The sequence below is a fragment of the Colletotrichum higginsianum genome, chromosome 9 (assembly GCF_001672515.1).
Source record: "Colletotrichum higginsianum IMI 349063 chromosome 9, whole genome shotgun sequence".
NCBI lineage: Eukaryota > Fungi > Ascomycota > Sordariomycetes > Glomerellales > Glomerellaceae > Colletotrichum > Colletotrichum higginsianum.
Window position 1 is genome coordinate 1,590,237 of NC_030961.1, and position 18,579 is coordinate 1,608,815.

Sequence of the window (18,579 nt, forward strand, 5' to 3'; positions counted from 1 at the left end):
GGTGTGCGTGTGCGTGTGCATGTGGGGTTGACTGCAGTCCGTAGGCGCAGGAAAACTGCATGCGTAGGTAGCGCTGCGCAGAAAAGAATGTGCGTCTGTCCCCGATAAAGACCAGCGACGGAGGCCGGAGATGTCAAAACTGATTGCAATGACATGCTGCCAGAATGCGCTACTCCGCGTTGTTTGTGCTGCTGCCGTTGCTTATCTCGATCAAGGCCATTGGCGTCGTGTAGAGATAAAGATGAGCCGAAATCGCCGTTTTCGTCTCAGGCCGTGTCTCTCTGTGTTTGGGTAGGTATTGCTGCATCCTCGGTCTCCAGGTTGCGGTGCTCTTGTCTGCGGGCGTTTCGCTTTCTCTGTCTCTCGGTCTGCGCTCCAAATCTGGTCTCTGCTTCTGTCTCTGACTCTCTCTCTCTCATTTCTCGTATGTGTGTGTGTGTGTGTGTGTGTGTGCCCATCTTCCAGGGAAATTTGGACGGTCGAAGAGATTGTGTACAAGGCAGGCAGGTAGGTGTGAGGCGGGGGGTGGTGCAGTAGTCTCAGACACCAAGACTGGTGTCCAAATCCACGTCTATATGTGAGCACAAAATGACTTACCGATGAACGTTGGGTATTGTGAAGGACCGTATGTGGTCAAGGTTGTTGCGCAGTGGGATCGAGAGGGTTTCTTTTACTACCGTCGTAGCACCGCGCGAGAAGAGTGGGAGGGCGGAAGAAAGAGAGAAAAAGAGAAAATGGTGGGAAGTGGGAGACGAGCAACCTTTTATGAAAGGTCTGGTGCTGGTCCAAGTGTGTGTGTGTGTGTGTGTGAGCAACGGGAGGAGAGGAGGAGGAGTCGGTCCTGAGTCGGCGCTGGGTCCAAAACGAGGAGAGGGGGGTGGTCGGAGGGGGGAGGAGTAGAGGAGGAGGAGAAGAGGAAAGCAGTCGCCGGCGGGCCACCCGAACGAAACTTCAGGAAAACCACAAGTCACAAGAAGCTAACATGATTTAGGTGAACAGGACATTTGGGTATGGAGACAACGGGCTTGTATTGTAAGTACCTGGTCTGAATAGTGTTCAAGAGGCAATCTTCTGCAAGATACGCACGACAATAAGACGGTAGACTACTTACCTACTTACTCTGGAATTGAGCGAGAGACCGAGAAAACGGGGAGGAAACTCAATGGGCTCTGACAATACGGCCAGAACCGACAGTCGAACCAACCAACCAACCAGCAGCTATTACGCGTGCAATTCCTGGTCCACTTCATGCTGGCCAGCGGCATCTGTAAGTACGGCCCTTCTCCTGGAGGTAATTTGCGAGATGCATACGGACAGCAGTCTCGTCTCCAATGCTGGCGCCTGCTTTTTTTTGTGTCCCCTCTCACTTTTCCCCCACCTCTCTCTTCCGCTTGAGAGGGGCCAAACTGGCAGTGGGGGTTTACTGCAGGCGAAGTGGGATGGGAGAGTGATACGTACCGCCTGCAAGCGCAAGTGGTGCTGCGGAATTGACTGAGATGGGACGGTATGAGTTGGAAAGCGGGGGGTACGTCGGTGAGGAAGCCTCCGTGGACGGCGGGCTGGAGTCCGTGCGTAGACAGCGCTTTGCCTTTCTCTCGGGCTAGTCGGCCTTTCTTTCTACAGCACTTCGCTTCCCCCCCTTCACCTCCTCCTCCATCCGTCTTTTTCTCTCGCACGTCTCCAAATATTACGCTACCATAAAAATAAAATAGAGGACTTGGTGGGGTCCAACTTGGAGCAGAGACCAAGACTACGGTGCAACGACCAATCACTGCCCACTCCAATCCAACGCACCCGTCTGCCATTGGCCGTGTCTGAACCAAGCCTGAACGAACTTCTCTCCCCTTTCGTCTCCTCCTAATATTTGACTCTTGTCCTGGGTGCTACACACACATCTTCACCCCATGCCGGGGGCTCCTCTCCGCCCCGCCTCCGGTCGATGGCTGCGTCGCCTTCCCTAGTTGCTCCGTTTTTCGGTCCATGATCCATCTCTCTTCAGTGGACTATTTCTCATCCCTACCCTTGTCATCTAAATCTACTCTGTTACCTTGACCACCATGCCACCACCCTGCTAGCCTTCGTGCCGACCACAACACACCTAGGAAACCAAGCGCTGCTGCACTGGTGCCCTGCACCAAATCTTGGAAGTGCCCTTCCTCGAGTGGCCTGTCCACGGCCGGCGATGACCTGGAAGTGGACCGGTCGATCCAGCGTACGACTTTCACAACCCCGATACTGCTGACGCCGACGAGGGGAGAGCCCTTGTCCTCAGGGAAAAAGGCAATGAAAGCCGAAGCCTTCAAAACCACATGCCAGGAAACACCTCACTCACGCACTCACATCGGCCACATCAGGACACCATTAACGTCTATCCGACGCATCCTCTGACAGCCGCCATCCAGCACCACCTCAACCTCAGATCATATGTGGTCTCGACTTCCTCGACCTCCTGCACGACAACAGAAGAGTCGTTACCAGCAACCGCCCACTCACCACCACTCTCTGAACTACGCCATACAATGCTATGCTACACAAATTGTTGTTTTACCGTCGCCTCCAACTCCCACCATAGGTGATACATACCTTCGATATGAGTCTCTATGCGCCGCACGCTCTCGAGAAACCCGACCTAGCTCCTCCCCTTTGCTCACCTGTTGAATGACAGTGAGTGCGGTCGCGCGAACTGTCAGCTTGCCGTACATAGTATGACCCATTATCGCCATGTCTGAGGCAGCATGGGTATCAACCGAAAACGCTCCCCCTTCCTACAAGTTCGACGTTTTTGAATTCCACTCCAAGTAACACAACGGTCGTCTCACAATTGATTCCGGATTGAGAATTGTTTGCTCGTTCAACTCATTCCGTCCTGAACCAAAATTCGTTTTGCGCGCTGGAGAACGGTATGCCACGGGATTCGGGAGCCATTTCCCACATCCCACCATAAAGTTTTTGGCCAATGGCGGTGACCCGAATTCAGATCGGCAAGCATTTCAGATATCTGACATGCACCGATGAGGCCCGAGGCAGACGCATTTGCCTGCGTCTTCCGCGGATGTATCCTCACCGGCCGCTTACTTGGCTTATGTCTGCTTCGCAAATTACGGGTACCAGACCGCCCAAGTTCTAACCCTGTACTCTGTACTCTCTCACGCAGCGCCGGCGGCAACATTGAAGAGCCTGTGCGTGGCCCGCTCTTGTTTGCCAGCATTCGAGCACTCATCAATCAGGCGAATTCTTTTCCAGCCCGGCGCGGGTTTCGACAACCGCTTGTGTAAGAGTATTTCGATACCAAAACCCAGCACTTCGGCCAAATCCAGCGGTAGAGACGCACCCCACACACTCGATGCAGACCAAGCAGGGGCTACCCCGTCGTTTTTTGCGTCTCGCGAAACGGAGTGGCTGAAAGGTTAATGTCATTGACGAGCAAGCTTTGAGCTTGCACCAATCAGCGAGTTGCATTTCAAAGAAGCCCTTGGCCGATGTCGCCTAGGTGCTTTGGGGGCCCCTGACAGGCCGCAGGAAGCCCTCCAAGGAACTGGACCCGGACCCTTCGAGGACAAGGGCATTACGAGCCATGCGGGTGATTGGGGAGGAAGTTGGGGGAGGGGAGGGGAGGGGAAGGGGGCCGTGAACACCCGTTTCTTCCTCGAAGCTGCGCTCGCACATGCTACTGAGAGGCGTCGACAGTGACACTTTGTTAGCGCGTCAAGCCAGCACCCGTCAGACTTGGATCGCCAGAGACAGCATGAGTAGATGTCTAGGGCCCGTTACACTAGATCTTCGAACAGCTTGCGTCATGGAGTCGACGAGGCGCATGTTCCGAGTTGTTTCCGAGGAGCGATACCGACTAGGAGCGGGCGGCATATCTCTTGTCTGCCTATCAACCCTCCGATCCCCGGAAGTTATGGCGTTGAGCACTGGACGACTGGCGGCCGACGGCAAACCGGGGGTGCGCTGCTTTTTGCTCAAGCGCCCGAGGCGTCGTTGCTATCGGATGCCGATGGACGGAGAGGCGGGTAAACAATGCCCCAAGACAGGAACCCGCTCGGCATTAAACCCGTATTGCTCGTGTCTGGCCTGCAGAGACAGCAGAGCGAGGCTCCTGATGAGACGCTTGCCACAGCCGCAAGCAATACGGGTTTTGGGAAAGGCTGGCCAATGGCGGGCAGCACCGAGCACATGCATCTTGAGGACGGCGGATGGGCGGAAGCCAGTCGACATTCCGTTGTCGCACAGAATGGCAATCGAAAAAGGAAACAAGTCACCCTCCACACGCGGCACATTGATGGGCGAGGCGGGCGATAGGCAGTACTGGCAGCATTGCAGCGTCAGGAGTTGTTGCCCAACGCCGAAAGGGTTGCTGTCAAAAAATCGACAACGTGAAATTCAAGAAGCCGGCCAATCATGACGGAAGCCGCATCTTCAACCGTCTTATCTTGAGCCAACCACGGCGGTCGATTGCTGCATTTGCATTCCACCTACAGCCAGCCAGCCAGCCAGCGAGGCGTCTCCCCCCCCATGCCCAATGCGACCCCACCGACCGGAAGAGTTCGAGATCTCGGTTCCTTGCTCAGCACTACCCTTGTGGTATGGCCGCACAGACGTTTATGGTCTCTTGGCTTTTTGGAGTTGGAAGGTTGGAGGGCTGTAGGGGGGGGGGGGGGGGGGGTCACTGGAGAAATTCCCACGTCCATATGGCCTGCCGGAGTGGCTGTGACCAGAAAAAAGAGAGACATGCCCGCGCTCGGGGATAGATCGCGCTGGAGAGCCACGGAGCCACGGATCCCCTACGTCACAGACACCGTCGGGGTGCATGAGGCAGCCTGTCACAAACACACACTAGTCGGTGCAAAGACTTTCTAGGCTGGTTTGGCATTTGTGAAGAGTGTGTACATAAAACTGCCAGGAGTAAGTGCCAGGAGTTAGGGTTTCCGCAGTTTTCGTAGCTCAGGCATGTGCCAGCACATGTCTGTATTATCTTGATCATTGGCAGCTATCAGACAGCCTGGGGGATGGACGCATGCTGCAAGAAAAAAAAAAAAAGAAGAAAAAAAGGGAAGGGTGCCAGCGGTTGGTCATCTTTGCCCTTTCAGCATCCGAGCGCAACGGCGCGCCCCATCACAGCGAGAACACTGTGTGTCCAATTCTGGATTGACGGGCCCCTCCATGCTGCTGGTACGGACGAAGACATCGACGAATGAACAAGCCTGTGAATGAAGTCGCAAATCAAAGACAGGTCGACGGTCATACCCAGTATGCCGGCCCCGTCGCCCATAGCATGTTTAGCGGGTTTCTGGCCAGCGACTTGAATGGCAGGAATCGAAAATGTCTCTGCCAGCGCTGGGAACGGGGTGTCCTTGATCCATTGCGCACGTCTCTGTGGAGTTTCTCGTCCCACGACAAACCCGAAGCGAGCCTGTGTCCGGCATGGCATCTGCCATACATACCCCATCGCGCTAACCAAGCCCCCCCGAAGTCGGCTCGGCCGTTCCCCTCTAGCTAGGGCCGGGCGGGTGTAACCCCTGGCGGCGTCTTGGGCCCTATATCGGAGGGGCCACGCCCACACCCCCTATTCAGACCGCGTGCAGGGGGCGGGGACATGGCAGAGGGCAGAGGGCAGAAACAACGGGCAGTAAAACAGCGAGCCCACCCGAGTGAGTCGAGTCATACCATGGGATCGTAAAGAATTCCCACAACGCGGAAATATGCATCTGAAACCTCCACCAGCACTAGCACAGCCAATGCCAGCAACTCCGATGTCAGCGCTGTTCCGACTTTTCCCGACAAAAGACTCACCAGAGCGACGCGGGGCAAATGGCGCGCTGGTCCCTCCCTCATTTCCCCGTCACTGCGAATCAACGACGCAGAGTCGCACAAGCGCAGAGAAGCAGAGGAAGAGGCGAAAGGGAAAAGGGAAAAGGGAAAAGGAGGCGGAAGCACGGAAGCACTTGGAGACCCATGTATTGCCATTACCTCACGGAAATACTAACACTGGAACCGAGGAGACGTAACCGCCTTGGACTCCACGTAGGTTGGATGGAACCTGGCAGCAGCCAGAGAGGTGCCGCTAGCTCAAGGTTGGTTTTATGGTCAGAGAATGAGTTGAGGCAGCAGTCGTGGCGGTGGAAGAAGCCGCAGACGGAGAGATGGAGAGGGCGGAAGAGTCAGTCAATTCGGCCGACTAGCGCGGGGCGGCCAGATTCGGTCCTAGTTGGCTCACCTACTCCCACGGAGGTGGACAGCTCCAGGCCATCCACACCTCATACTGCGACGAGGGCATCGTGAATGTCGTTTTGCAGTGTCCAAGAGGTGTCGTTGAATTATATGGCAGTTGACCACATTTCTGGCGCCCGCAATGAAGCATCGTGACCTTTTGGCAGCAGGGATCAAGCGCGCTAGGCGCGACGCGTCTGCCAATGTGGGGTAGACCCTTGCCCGCCCCGGCAAGTACGTACTTCGATGAAATGTTTACTCGTGCAACCTCGCAACAGGCACCTACAGCGGTGATTCTTTTGATCGCAACAGAGCTCTCAACGGCCACCGATCGTCGCCAATTCAATCGAGGAGACGTCAATTCACCGTGCACATACGCCACAAGAACCACACGCCAATCCATCGCACTGCTCAATCCTGGCATGAACAGGTAGACAGCCATGTTCGGCCTTCTCCCAGACTTGACGCCACGAGACGTAAGCTCATCCGCAATACTCCCCCACCGCTACGTCCCTGTCGTCACAACATCCGGCTGACTCCGTCGCAAACAAATAGTCGCACTCGATCTGGTATACCTCCTCCCGCAACCCCGTAACCCAAGCCGCCCTCCTCGAAGCCCACGACCAGCGCGAAAACATCAACAACAACAACAACAATCATGGCGGCCCCTCCCAACAACAGCAGCAACAACACAGCTCGTCCTCGCGCCGCGCCGGTCACCTGCTCATAGAACGATCAGCGCTCGCACGGCTTCGGGTCGACGAGCAGCAGATGGACCGTCGCCGGTTGCACGTCCAGAACTTTGGCAGCACGTGGCTGAAGCCCCCTGGCGTGCCCAAGAGCCTACATCAGATTCGGGAGGAGCTGCGCGAGCAGCAGGAGCACGCCGAGGCTATGAGGCGGGAGCAGCTCGCGCAGGAGCTCGCCGACGCCGAGGCCGCAGGGCAAGACGGGCTAGAGGATATTGTCGAGGGCGAGGAGGGAGAAGAGCCGCGGGACCTTGACGACGAGATCCCGGACGCCGAGGAAAGTTTCGGGTTCGATGGCGGAGAGGACAGTATGGCGGATGAGCTGTCGAGTAGTGAGGGCGGTATCCTTGATAACGGTGGCGGCGGCGGCAGCAACAGCAGCGATGACGACGAGGATGATGATGACGATGACGATGACGATGACGATGCGACGGCCGTCGATGAGGATGAGGGCGAGAGACGCGACGTGCTGGTCGCTGCGAGGATGCGCATGGCTGACGACGCCTTCCGACAGGCCATGGCCCGGGGCGACGTCGACGGCGACGACATGTACGGCGCGGAAGAGGAGCTCGAGGCCTCGGGCCAGGGCGACATGCTCGACGAGGAGGACCTCCTCGCCCCCGGCCAAGGCGTCGGCGCCGACGACGACTTGGGCATGGACATGGACGCCGACCTGGACGACGAGATCCCCGAAGCTAGAGATCTAAGCGGGGTGTACGAGCACACAGACTCGGAAGCCGAGTCGAGCATGGTCAGCAGCAGCGACGCACGCGGGGCGACCGACGAGGAGGACGACGACGATGACGAGGTAGGGGACATCAGCTTCGCGCCGAGAGCAGCGCCGCTGAGGGCGCCGCTGAGTCCAACGGGGGACCGCGGGCGGGGCCTACGCTTCGCGGCGGCGCCAAGGAGTAGTCTAGACCTAAGCGGGTTGCTGTCCGCGGATGGGAGCAGCATGATGGACAGTAGTCCGAACGTCAGGGCCCACAGGCGTTGATGACTGGGTGGCATTCAGTCCCGAGGGCGAGTGAGTGAGAGAGAGAGAGAGAAATGTTGAGTGGGATGAATCATGATACCCTCCCTTTGTTTCTTTTGTTTTTATTCTATGTTACTGTACAGCATGCACCGCGAATTACGAACCGGCCCATACGAGGACAGCGACGTCTTATACCTTTGAAGCCAAAAAATGACATCATTAAACGGCATGCACATTATTAGGAAGAAGAGAAAGGGAAGAGAATGAAGGATTGGGAAATGAGTAGATTCCTAGCCTTCCTCTTCCTGGTACCGTCAGTGAATAAGAAACCAATCCACAACCACAGACACCTCTCTTCTCCCACTTGATGCCAAACTTGCATAGCCCTAACCCTTTCTCTTGATGGGCCAAACCACACCATGCTCCCAGCTCCCCTTTCAATGCGTGCGGGAACGCCCTTCTCGTGATCGTCGTCCCTGTCATTCGTTCTCTCATGATCTCCCGCTTGCGATTGGCATACGGATCCCAGGACGTGGGGTGGGTGAAGCTAGGCTGTACGACTTGACATGGAGACGCCTCGAAACGCCTCACACGCAGAGCTGAGCCCCCCTTCCCGGACCTCCAACCGATACCAAGCCCGCCGCATGCCTTCGCTGGTACTTCTTCGAGATGGATGCTTCACCTCTTCCCGGCAAGTGTTGCAAGTAGAAATCCCGGGCATATCGGTAGCATACCGCCGCCCTACGATATATTCGAACCATGGGCGGCGGTCCCGTGAGCCTAGATACGGTTCTCGTGTATCACCCGTGGCATAGCAAGTTGTTTCTGATACCCCTCTTCTCGGCGTTCCTTTGTCCGAAGACACTGGGTTGGGTTTGAGATTTTCTCTTTGTAAAATTCTTCTTCGCTTCTTCCTCTGTCCCCACCCGTACTTTTCTCTCCTTCTTAGAACAGCCACACGTACATGAAGATGAAGCATACGGCGGCGAAGAAGCCGAGCCAGACCTTCCAGCCAACGCCAGTGCGCTCGGCCATGAGCAGCATGCGGTTCATGGTGCCGCGGATGCGCAGGCGCGTCGAGTCGAAGGTGTCGTTCATCTTCTCGGCGAGCGCCGAGGACTCGCGGATCTCGTCCCCGATGGCTACCGTCATCTGCGGAGCGAGGTGTCAGTCGGGGTGCTTTTCAGTTTCCAAGACAAGAGCTCGTCTGGGATGGAAAACTATCCCCCCAGGGTGGGTGGGGGGTGGGGGGGAGACGTACGCTCTTCAAGATCTTGACCTTGCCCATGATGCCCTCGACCTGCGCGTCATTCTGACTCTCGAGCTCGTTCAGCACGGCGTCGCTATACTGGCCCCTACATATCGACACCCGTCAGCATGTTGTCGCCGTGAACCAAATCCCTCTCTCTCTCTCTCTCTCTCTCTCTCTCTCTCTCTCCCTCATCGCCGCTACAGCTGCCACGCAACCTCTACTCCCGGGCATAAGGTGTCCGTACCGTTTATTCGGCGTCGCAGGCCGGAACCCCCGGCCCCCATCGACGCCGAGATGGCTCCCGCCCACAGATGGCGCGGGCGACGAGCTGCCTCCCGCGTATCCGTAGCCGTATCCGCCACCAAGCCCCGAGGGTGAGGCGCTGACGGGTCGCCGGCCGTTGTCGCCGGTGTAGCCCTCGAAAAGGGCGCTGCGGGAGTCGCGCTGATGTAGAGAGGAGGCGCCGAATCTGTGCATGGCGGGGGATCAAGGTCAGCTTCGTGCGTCTGTTTCAATGTGCGATCATTCGCGCAAAAGGGGAAAGTCGTCACTGGGCGTTCGGGGGCGGGGAAGGTGGAAGGTCGTGGGCGAGGTCACGATATGGAGACGTCATTGTCGCCTTCAGAGTCTCCCCCATGCGCCGACTCGGATTCCGCGGCTAACATAACCGTCCTGAGTCATCCGCGATCGTGTCGCCCGTTGCCAACGTAAGACTGCAGCTCCTGAGGCATGGGGAACAGGCGTCGCATGCCCGCGTCAGAGTCCATGCACCACTACGCACCTTGAAGACATGGTGTCCGGATCGTCGCGTCGTGCGCGCAGCAGCAGCTTCAGCAACGAAGCTCCCTGAAAACGTCGCCAGAAATGGCGTGCAAACTGTGTGACTGTTTCCTTCGGCCTCGAATGATGAAGCCCGGCGTCCGTGGTGTCTCGGGGCGGACGGAACGGCTACCAGGAGCCTGAAAAGGGGGTCGCTGGTTGTCGAGCGTTCGAACGGTAACTTTTTCTTTCGCGTCTTCTCTTCACCCCCTGGTTGGTTTGGCTTGTCATTCAAGGTCAGCTGTGCTGCTGCAGACCAGGGTGGGTTCGCCGAGAGATGCCAGTGGCTAAGACTCTAAGCTAAGGTCAACTGTAAATGTCGAATCTCGGCTGGGCGATCTTTGGGTTGCCTTTTTAGCGGCCGGTCTCCTTTGCCTTTTTTTTTTTACGTTGTGCTTGGTCCGTTCAGCCCCTGTCTCTTGTATGAGGGAACGGGATCGGCGGTGGGTAGCGGAAAACAAGCCGGGCTGTAATTCATGCGTGGGAAAGGGGAGGACTGAGTGTCGTCGACAAGAGACTCTCTTGTAAGACGAGTCGTTGGGAAGTGAAGCGCGGAGCGTGGAGTGAAGGACGTTATCGCGTAAAGTGCATGTTTACTTTCCTATGTAGGGAGAGCCGGGAAAGGTCCAATTTACAGGAGACGAACAAAGCGTGTCGGAGCGTCCCCATGCTGGTCCCTCGCCACGGCCATCTCCTTGAACATCTAGTGGCATATATGTGTACCTACGTGTATTAACTTAGGTAACGTGTCGTCTCACCATCCAATCGAAAACGGTGACGAACTTAAAAAGTCGGTTTGCGATAGAGACACATTGTCGGATGGGGATGTAAGCGCGGATGCATGTCACTGGGTCCGGCGCTGGCCGAGAACGGAGCTGGCAGTCTTCTATAGACAGCACTGTCTCGGTTTCACCTTGGCTTAGGTACCTGGGGTATGTATCTTACCGGCCGAGACCCTGCGCGAGAGACGCGGTTCCTGTTCGTCTTATTTGCGTGCTGCAAAGTTGCAGCACGCACATCCCCGAGGGAGAGAGTACATAGACAGCATTGCCAAGGCAGAGCTTGTTCGCTTACACCTAACATAGTTCTTAATTTTCTTCGACAATTAGCGCTCCCACTGATAATGACCAGGTTCATAGCTCTCCGGGCCGTCGAGCTGACGTGAATCGAGAAAGCCCCTGTTTCTTTTTCCTCCCACACAAGCACACAGGCACTTCAGGTAGGACTGCAGCGCCACTTCTCTACATCCGCGATGCCCCACGCCGCGATATCAACAAACCACAGCAAATACACAATCACCGGGGCTGATTCAGTATCGCATAATCTTCATTTCCATGACACTCGTAGGCTAGTGGCATCACGGACTGAGAGGCTCGGTAGAGTGAATAGGCCTCCCAATCAATCAAAGACCAGGCGGGCCCAGACGGTAGAGCACCAACTCGTCTCAATGCCGATCAAAAGCAAGAATTCCACCGGCTCAAACCACATGTCCAACCACCACCAAGTCCTTGTCGATGATGCGGGGCATGCAAGATGATATCAAAGCCCTGGGTTTCAAAAACTTTTATATAAACCCCGTTTTCCATTTTTGCTTTTGCATGCGCTCGTGAGTGCGTATTTGTCGTTTCCACCATAACCGTCATGATGATAAGCCGTTTTCCTATGCGTGGAAGTGAAGCACGGCTGGAAGGAGAAGAGATGACGAGCAGAGTAACGAGAAATGCTCGCAGATCTAGTCCTCGTCCATCCGGGAGTCGTCGGGTGCCTGGAAGTCGTCGTCTTCGTCATCCTCGTCGTCCTCGGCGGGGTTCTCCTCGGCGGCCTTTGCAAAGTCGATGACACGGCCGCGGGTGCGACGACCGCCCTCGACAATGTTGTTCAGGTCAATCTCCTCCATGCCGTCCTCCTCCTCGACTGAAGTTCCCGTACGTCAGTCACATGATTGCAGTACAGTTCACGTCAACAGGTTTGTCTTACCAGCCTCGGCAACCTGTCGTGATTGTGTTAGCTTCGGCATAGAGTGACATATAAGGGGAACGGATGTATCAAGGTACCTCAGTGTTCTCCTCCTCATCGCTGGACTCCTCGTCTTCCTCCATGGCGTCGCTCTTCTCGACGGGCTCCTCGGCGGCGACAGCCTTACCCTTGCCCTTGGTCTCCTCAGGGACGGCAGCCGCGATGTTCTCGTTCTCGGCGGCCATTGTGTCGAAATTTGTCGGGTATGATTTGGGTCGTGTGGACGAGTTTACGCGAAAACTGATCGAGGCAACACGCTATTGCAAAGGCGGTTGGTTGTATTGCTGGTGGGTGTAGGTGGGAGAAGAAGGTGGGTGTGTGAACAAAGGTTGAGAATGGAAAGTGGAGGTTCAGGCCGCGCAGGCAAGCGATGGATTTATCAGTCCCGATCGTACCTTCCCCGGTCCAGGCAGGTCCTAGCTTTTTAAGACTGCGCAGGCCATTCGTGCGTGGTGTGCTGTGCATGCCACTGCGCGTGGGTGTCTTCTAGGAAACGCCGCTAGTCTCGTAATGAACTAGCGCTTGAAACCCGTAGTGCACGTACCATTTCTGTCCTTTCCTGTGCCGCAGACCCCCCCCGAGCAGCTCCAACATTGTGGGAGCTTCGTCGTTGAGTGATATCGAGGTGAGTCTAAGCATGAACCGCCCCGCTGCTCGGAGAAGGAACCGGCCTAGGTGCTTCTGCCACCTTGAAGTGGGAAAAGGCCACATTGAAATGGTGAAAATCCGCCGCAAAAAGTGATTTCCTCTCCTAGGTATGATAAAAAGCAGACATTGTTCCCCAGCTCAGACTCTCCGCCAAACAGCGACTGTGTGATAGTGCCGGACTGCCGAACTACGTCGGGCATGGAAACAACGCAAGGGGGCTCGCCGGGTACGATACTATGATATAGGATTTTGCATGTGAAGTCGGATCAAGTCGCTGTCTTCGAAAAGTCACCAGTTCCGCCAAATGAGGCACAATCGAATTTGTCTGTCGGGGTTTCAATTCTTTACGAGAGAGACCCGCCCCTCCTAATGTACGAGTGAAGAACGCAAAGCATCGATTGTTGGGTATCCTTCGTAGCCATCTTCTACTTTCCGTCTCCTCCACCCGTGACGGTCATTAACACGATGATCGCAATCACCCACCAGTACCTGCGCAGACGTTAGCAACTCCTCGCCCACCCCGGTTCTCGGGCACCTCCAAGATAAGGGCAACGTACTTGAGCCAAAACGGCTTCTCCTCTTGCACGACCTTCCTGCCCTCGGGGCTCAGAACAACCGGCTTATTCAACTCAGGCGTCTTTCCCTGCACGCTGACCCGCATAACAGCCTGGGGGCCGAAATCCCTCGTCGCGCCTGCATCGATCCTCACGCCTTTGAGCCCGGCGCCCACGACCTCCTCGGAAACGCCGTCCACGCTGAGAATGATGTTGGGCGCGTACCCCTTGTCAAAGTTCTCCGTCGAGGCCACGGACACTGACGAGGTCCACTCCGATGTCGACGGGTCGAAGATGCCGATGCGGACGAGCTTCGGGACCGGGCCTTCATTGGCGCCGGCGGAGAGGTCGGGGGCTTCGTAGGAGGTGACGCTCGCGTCGGCGGGATGCTTGGCATCGTACTCGATCTCGGCGAGGAGGGCGGGTGTCTGCGGCGTAGGCGAGACGGGCTCAATGTAGACCTTTGCAAGGCGGGTTTCCGCAGCGGCGAGGGTCGCGGCGAAGAACGCCGAGAGGAGGGTTGTCGCGCGCATGGTTACGAGATGTTTCTCGTTAACGCGTGGCCTGATTATGTGGATGCGCTCCGGAGCCAGCGCCTTGGTATTTGAGGGGTGTAGGCGTATGTTTGCGTAAGAGATGCTGAAGAGAATAATGATGGAATGCGGAGGGGAGGATCGACGGGGACGGGCCCTGTGCTGTTGGTCGGGATTTGCTCGGCTGATTGTCCAGTTGATTGCCCAGTGTGCCACGCCTCAGAAAACGAGCTGGTTTTGAAATGTCGCTACCTACAGCAGAGAGAAGAACCATTTTATCTAAAGCACGACTAACCCACCGATCCAAGTGGAATCAATTCCCATGCTTTATTGGGGATTCAAAAAAGTGTGGTATTTCATTACCGCTATCACTCATAAACATTTAAAACATCCCATCCGACCAAACGCCGCTTTGCCATGCCTCTAGAGGCAGCAGTGATGCCCACCCATTTTAAAACAGAAATGACCAGTGAAATACGCCTTCTTCGTGAAGACCTGGTTACGCAGCCTGCGACGGCCCTACTGCGTCTTCGCCATGTGCAGACTTGGCCGGGCTGTCCTCCTCCGGCGAGTCTCCACTGTCGTCACCGACGCCATCTGAAATTTCCGTCGACCCGTCGTCATCAACAGCATCAAAATCTTCGTCCTCGTCCACTGCCTCCTCCTCTTGTAGCGCGTAGCCAGGGCAGCGCTCGACGAGGCCGCGATAATATGCCACAAGGACCTCAGGGTTTGGTACGATTTTCCAGTCTACTCTGTAAAGAAACTCAAGCTCCAGCAACTTGAGCTCGGCGACCCTCACTCCTCCTACCCGCGCGTACGTCGTGTTGTTCCAAAACAGGTCTGACAGGCCTTTGGCCGCAACCGTGGCAGCCGTTATTAAGAAACGATGAACGGTAAGTGTGTTAATTGTGAATTCCGGATATAATGCACATAGACGGTCGATGTAGTAAACCATAGATAGCAGTAGAGGCGGCGTCAGCGTCGCATGCTTGGCTAATCTGTTGAGGTATTCAAGGACCGAGATGCTTGGTGCGGTTCTGGTCGAAAAGGCTGGTGAGCGCTGCATCAAGAAAGGGGGGGGGAAGGTAAAAAAGGGAAGAACTTTTACTCACCTCGAATGAAACCGAGTCAGGCTCCCGGAGCGAAGGGCGAGAGCGTCGTTGGTCTCAATCAGCTCAGAGAGCATGTGCGATATCAGAACAACCATGTCCTCGACGCCGCAAAACTCATAGCGCTGCGGCAGGATTTTCGGCGGGCCAGCCGTGGGCTTCGGGCGCTTGGCGGCGCTCGACGACGACTCGCCTGCGACGGACGCGCTCGCAGCCTGCGCGGCAGCCGGGTCTTGGGAGTTTCGCCGCTTGCCAGGTGATGCAATGATAGCCGAGGCATCGCGGATGACGGGGGCCACGACGGCCTGGGGTTGCGGGTGCGGTTGTGATTGCGTTGCCGGCGGCGAGTGCGGTGCGGACGGGTCTATCGGCTGGGGACGCGGCGTTTGTGGGGGTTCGACAGGCGTCGCGGGCACCGAGGTGCGCGGAGCGTTGGCGACATCAACGGGGGCATCTTGTGCCTGCTGTTGGGTCGAGGACTCCATGGGGGAATATTGAGTGCCGGCGTCGACAGCTACATATTGTCGCGGGCGTGGTTGGGAGGAGGGTGAGGTCATTGTGGCGGATGGGGAGGACTTGGATGCAGAGTGCCGCCGCGGCAGAGGGGCCGAAAGCCGGGCAGGAGACGAGTGCGGGGATGATCGCGTAGGGGCATAGTGGAAGCTGTTGGGCGAGGCATTGGCGGAGCTGGCGATGATGGGAGATGTTGTCAACATGGTCCCGGGCGCATCGTGTGTTTGCGGAGGGTAGAACGAGCGGATCGGACGAGTTGTGTCCTCCAGGGAAAGCTGGCGGTCTAACAGACAGGATAAGGTGCGTGGGTGGTAATGTGCAGTGTACGCGGTGTAGTGTAGTGTACCTGTAAGGCGGCGGTGCTGGCTGGCCGAGGGTTCAGCGGATGGTAGGTTCAGATTTGCAGATTGTCCGAAGAGCTTGAAATCGAATAAGCAAACCAGGCGCACGCACAAGGTCGGAAATACGGGAAGGGAGGAGGGGCCTTTTTTTTATTTAGTTTTTGCCGACGTACTGAATGTGGTGGACGTGGGATGGTCTGGAGAGTGACTAGAATGACCAGAGTGACGCTGCTAGGCCCCGATATTGGCAAGTCACCCCTTTCCCTCGGTAGGGCAGAGAGAGATACCGGTACTGACAGAAGTCCAGACGGCAGGTCTGCAGCAGTACCAGAGCGGACTTGCTAAGCAAAACAGCACGAGGCTGTCAGAAAAAAACATAAAAGGGCAAAAAGAAAAGTGGACAGAGCGAGTACTCGCAATGAGTTTGCGGGCGTCTATGGTGGTGACCTTGGGGAGGCAGTGTGAGAGTGTGCGGCAATGGGAATCAGAAAGAATGGGAGCAATCCGTCGCCGCACGTTCTCGCCTCGGGTAAGGACGTCAGCCAAATGCCAATGGGATGGAACGTGGAGGGGCGCGAATCTGATTTTCTTGCGGTCTCGGCACCGAGCCAAGCATCACGCTTGCGCCTGCCAGCCAGTCGCCTGCTGTGGGTTAGTGGGGAAGGTATTTCACTGACACCGTGGTCGCTCCAGTTCTTACGGCACACTGTGACGTTGGGGCATGGTATCCGTACAACAGCAAAAAATGCGTGCTGTCCAGATGTCGTTATCAGAGGTAGCACTGACCCTCTTTTTCTTTTCCTTTCTTTCTTCATTTTCCTTGGGGGCAGGGGGCCTGATTGCACCATACCAGGTACCCCTCCCAATCCTAACATCCAAAAATCTAGAAGGGGTGGGCCGCTGTTCTCGATTGGGACACCGAAGGTAATGCCGCTAACGTTGCGCGGAGCCTGGCACTGCTACCCTTCAACAGCTGCTAGAGTAGGTGCTGACAAGGTCTTGGCTGTTTGCGACGCCTGTTTGGGGCCGGAGGTGCCGCTGTTCAGGGCGGCTCATGTTTTTGCTTCCTGGTCATATCCTATGTATGGATTTTGCGCCGTACGAGTTCAAGGCGAATTAATGACGCTCCTCGGAGCGCGGAGAGTGAGGCTTGGCGCCGTGCATCTGGAGGATCCCGTGGAGGGATCCAGCCTGCTCCATCAGAAAGTCGAGAACCCTTCTGCTGAGTCTGGTTATCCGCCGGCCTGCTTAGCGGCTGTGTACGGAAGGTAGATTTAACGTATCATCGTATAGGGGGTTCTCGTCGATACACGTGCCGTCTGTCAGCTGCTGAGATAATTTCCGTCTTCTGCTTATCATGTACCCCCTCCCTCGCTGTTGGTTCCCAGCATGGTGGACCAGTGGTTAGCTTTCACCCATCTCACGCCAGAGACCCCTCGACGCTTCGCAATCGTAACACTGTGACACTGATAGACCCATGCTCGCGGCGTATCTAACTATGTTGACGGAGACGAGACACGTAGCCAACGCGTTCGTTCCCCTCTTGGAATCGCACAAGAACACTAGAATACAGCCTATGTGCTGACGGCCATTACCGAGCTAGAGTGGTTTCGACTCATTTGAGCGTTGCTTCTGTTGCCCTTTTCCTTAATCCTGCATCGGCACCGCACCGGCACTGTGTGTGTGTACCTACTGCTCTTTGCTTGGAGTCGAGCCTTGGAGTTGTCGAGCATAAATGTGGCGATGTCCAACTACCGGCGTCGTCTACCATATGTGAGACTGGGAACAGCGACGAATGCATCGAATTTTGGTTTCCCGGTTAGCTCAATTGGTCAGAGCGTCGGACTTTTAGACCCGGAGCTCAGTTTGGGCTTGGGCTATAGCTATCCGAAGGCTGCGAGTTCGACCCTCGCATCGGGAGAGATGATTTTGCTAGTTCCGCTACATTTTTGCCATATTGTTTGCAGTGACCCCATCATAGGAGGCGGCTCCACTGTCGCTTGGGAGTGTGACTGCCCGGTGCATGGGTTGAACATTTGAAGTTATCCACACTTAAGACACCCTGAGGTTGAGGTCTCCCGGTCATTCAAGTGGGTTGTTCCTCTTCGCTACCCTCAAAGACTTGGTGAAGAATTGTCTCTGGCATTTTTGTCTTACCCGATATGTCAACAGTTTGGTGTGATCGGTCGAGGTACGCACGACTTCAGGAGTAGTAAAGAAAGAATGAGGCTGGTATCGCGGCTGGACTGCCGTTGATGAGTCCGTCCCTCTAGATGTTGCCCATCGCCTTTCTCGTGGGCATGCTGGGCACGACAGGTTCGATGATCGGCGAGTATTACATTTCGATCTCTTCCGGTGGTTCCGATGTCTCCACTGCACTACTGGTACTGATTTCATTGTATCGATAGACATGGCAGTCGTTTCTGAGTTGCTGTGTATCCAGGGAGTTGACAGTGTGGACTGAAGCTGAACAGCACCACCACGTTGGCTAGGTATCATGGGGAAACTTCCGTTTCGGGGAGTGCACCTTGTGTAAGCCACAACATGTGGGGCGTCGACGTGGCGGGAAGAGACAACATGGCTGAAGCAACCACACGGAGAAGCAAGGGGGCAGCAGCACTCTCCATTCCCAAGTGATTGATTGCTCCCCGCAGCGCAGTGAACTATGACGCAGAAGGAAAGCTCTCGCAAGACAGTGGAGTTCCGGCACGATTCGAGGTGTTTTTCCATACTAATGGTAGATAAGGTGGTCGTCGAAGGTGTCTCACATTCAGACGAACCGACCTTGTCTTCAGATTTGAAGAAAAAAGAAGAAGAAAGTAGTGTTCTTTTATTTCGCCGGCACTGGCACTG

The 18,579-nt window shown here is 56.0% G+C and overlaps 5 protein-coding genes across 5 annotated transcripts; 1 reads left to right on the forward strand and 4 right to left on the reverse strand.

Moving 5' to 3' along the window:
- Positions 1–6,653: 6,653 nt before the first annotated feature.
- Positions 6,654–7,959, forward strand: CH63R_12725 (uncharacterized protein; the record flags this gene model as incomplete). Its single annotated transcript, XM_018307699.1, has 2 exons — positions 6,654–6,689; positions 6,769–7,959. 2 exons carry the CDS (start codon positions 6,654–6,656, stop codon positions 7,957–7,959), a joined length of 1,227 nt encoding a protein of 408 aa, XP_018152116.1.
- Positions 7,960–8,883: 924 nt separating this feature from the next.
- On the reverse strand, positions 8,884–9,667 carry CH63R_12726 (SNARE domain-containing protein; the record flags this gene model as incomplete). The annotated part of the gene is made up of 3 exons (XM_018307700.1): positions 8,884–9,090; positions 9,200–9,293; positions 9,435–9,667. 3 exons carry the CDS (start codon positions 9,665–9,667, stop codon positions 8,884–8,886), a joined length of 534 nt encoding a protein of 177 aa, XP_018152117.1.
- Positions 9,668–11,741: 2,074 nt separating this feature from the next.
- CH63R_12727 (Histone chaperone domain CHZ) lies at positions 11,742–12,210 on the reverse strand (the record flags this gene model as incomplete). Its single annotated transcript, XM_018307701.1, has 3 exons — positions 11,742–11,923; positions 11,987–11,999; positions 12,064–12,210. The coding sequence occupies 3 exons, from the start codon at positions 12,208–12,210 to the stop codon at positions 11,742–11,744; spliced, it is 342 nt and encodes a 113-aa protein (XP_018152118.1).
- Positions 12,211–13,148: 938 nt separating this feature from the next.
- CH63R_12728 (Cyclin-dependent protein kinase regulator pho80) lies at positions 13,149–13,760 on the reverse strand (the record flags this gene model as incomplete). Its single annotated transcript, XM_018307702.1, has 1 exon — positions 13,149–13,760. One exon carries the CDS (start codon positions 13,758–13,760, stop codon positions 13,149–13,151), a length of 612 nt encoding a protein of 203 aa, XP_018152119.1.
- Positions 13,761–14,259: 499 nt separating this feature from the next.
- On the reverse strand, positions 14,260–15,588 carry CH63R_12729 (Cyclin; the record flags this gene model as incomplete). Its single annotated transcript, XM_018307703.1, has 2 exons — positions 14,260–14,800; positions 14,876–15,588. 2 exons carry the CDS (start codon positions 15,586–15,588, stop codon positions 14,260–14,262), a joined length of 1,254 nt encoding a protein of 417 aa, XP_018152120.1.
- Between the last annotated feature and the right edge of the window lie 2,991 nt (positions 15,589–18,579).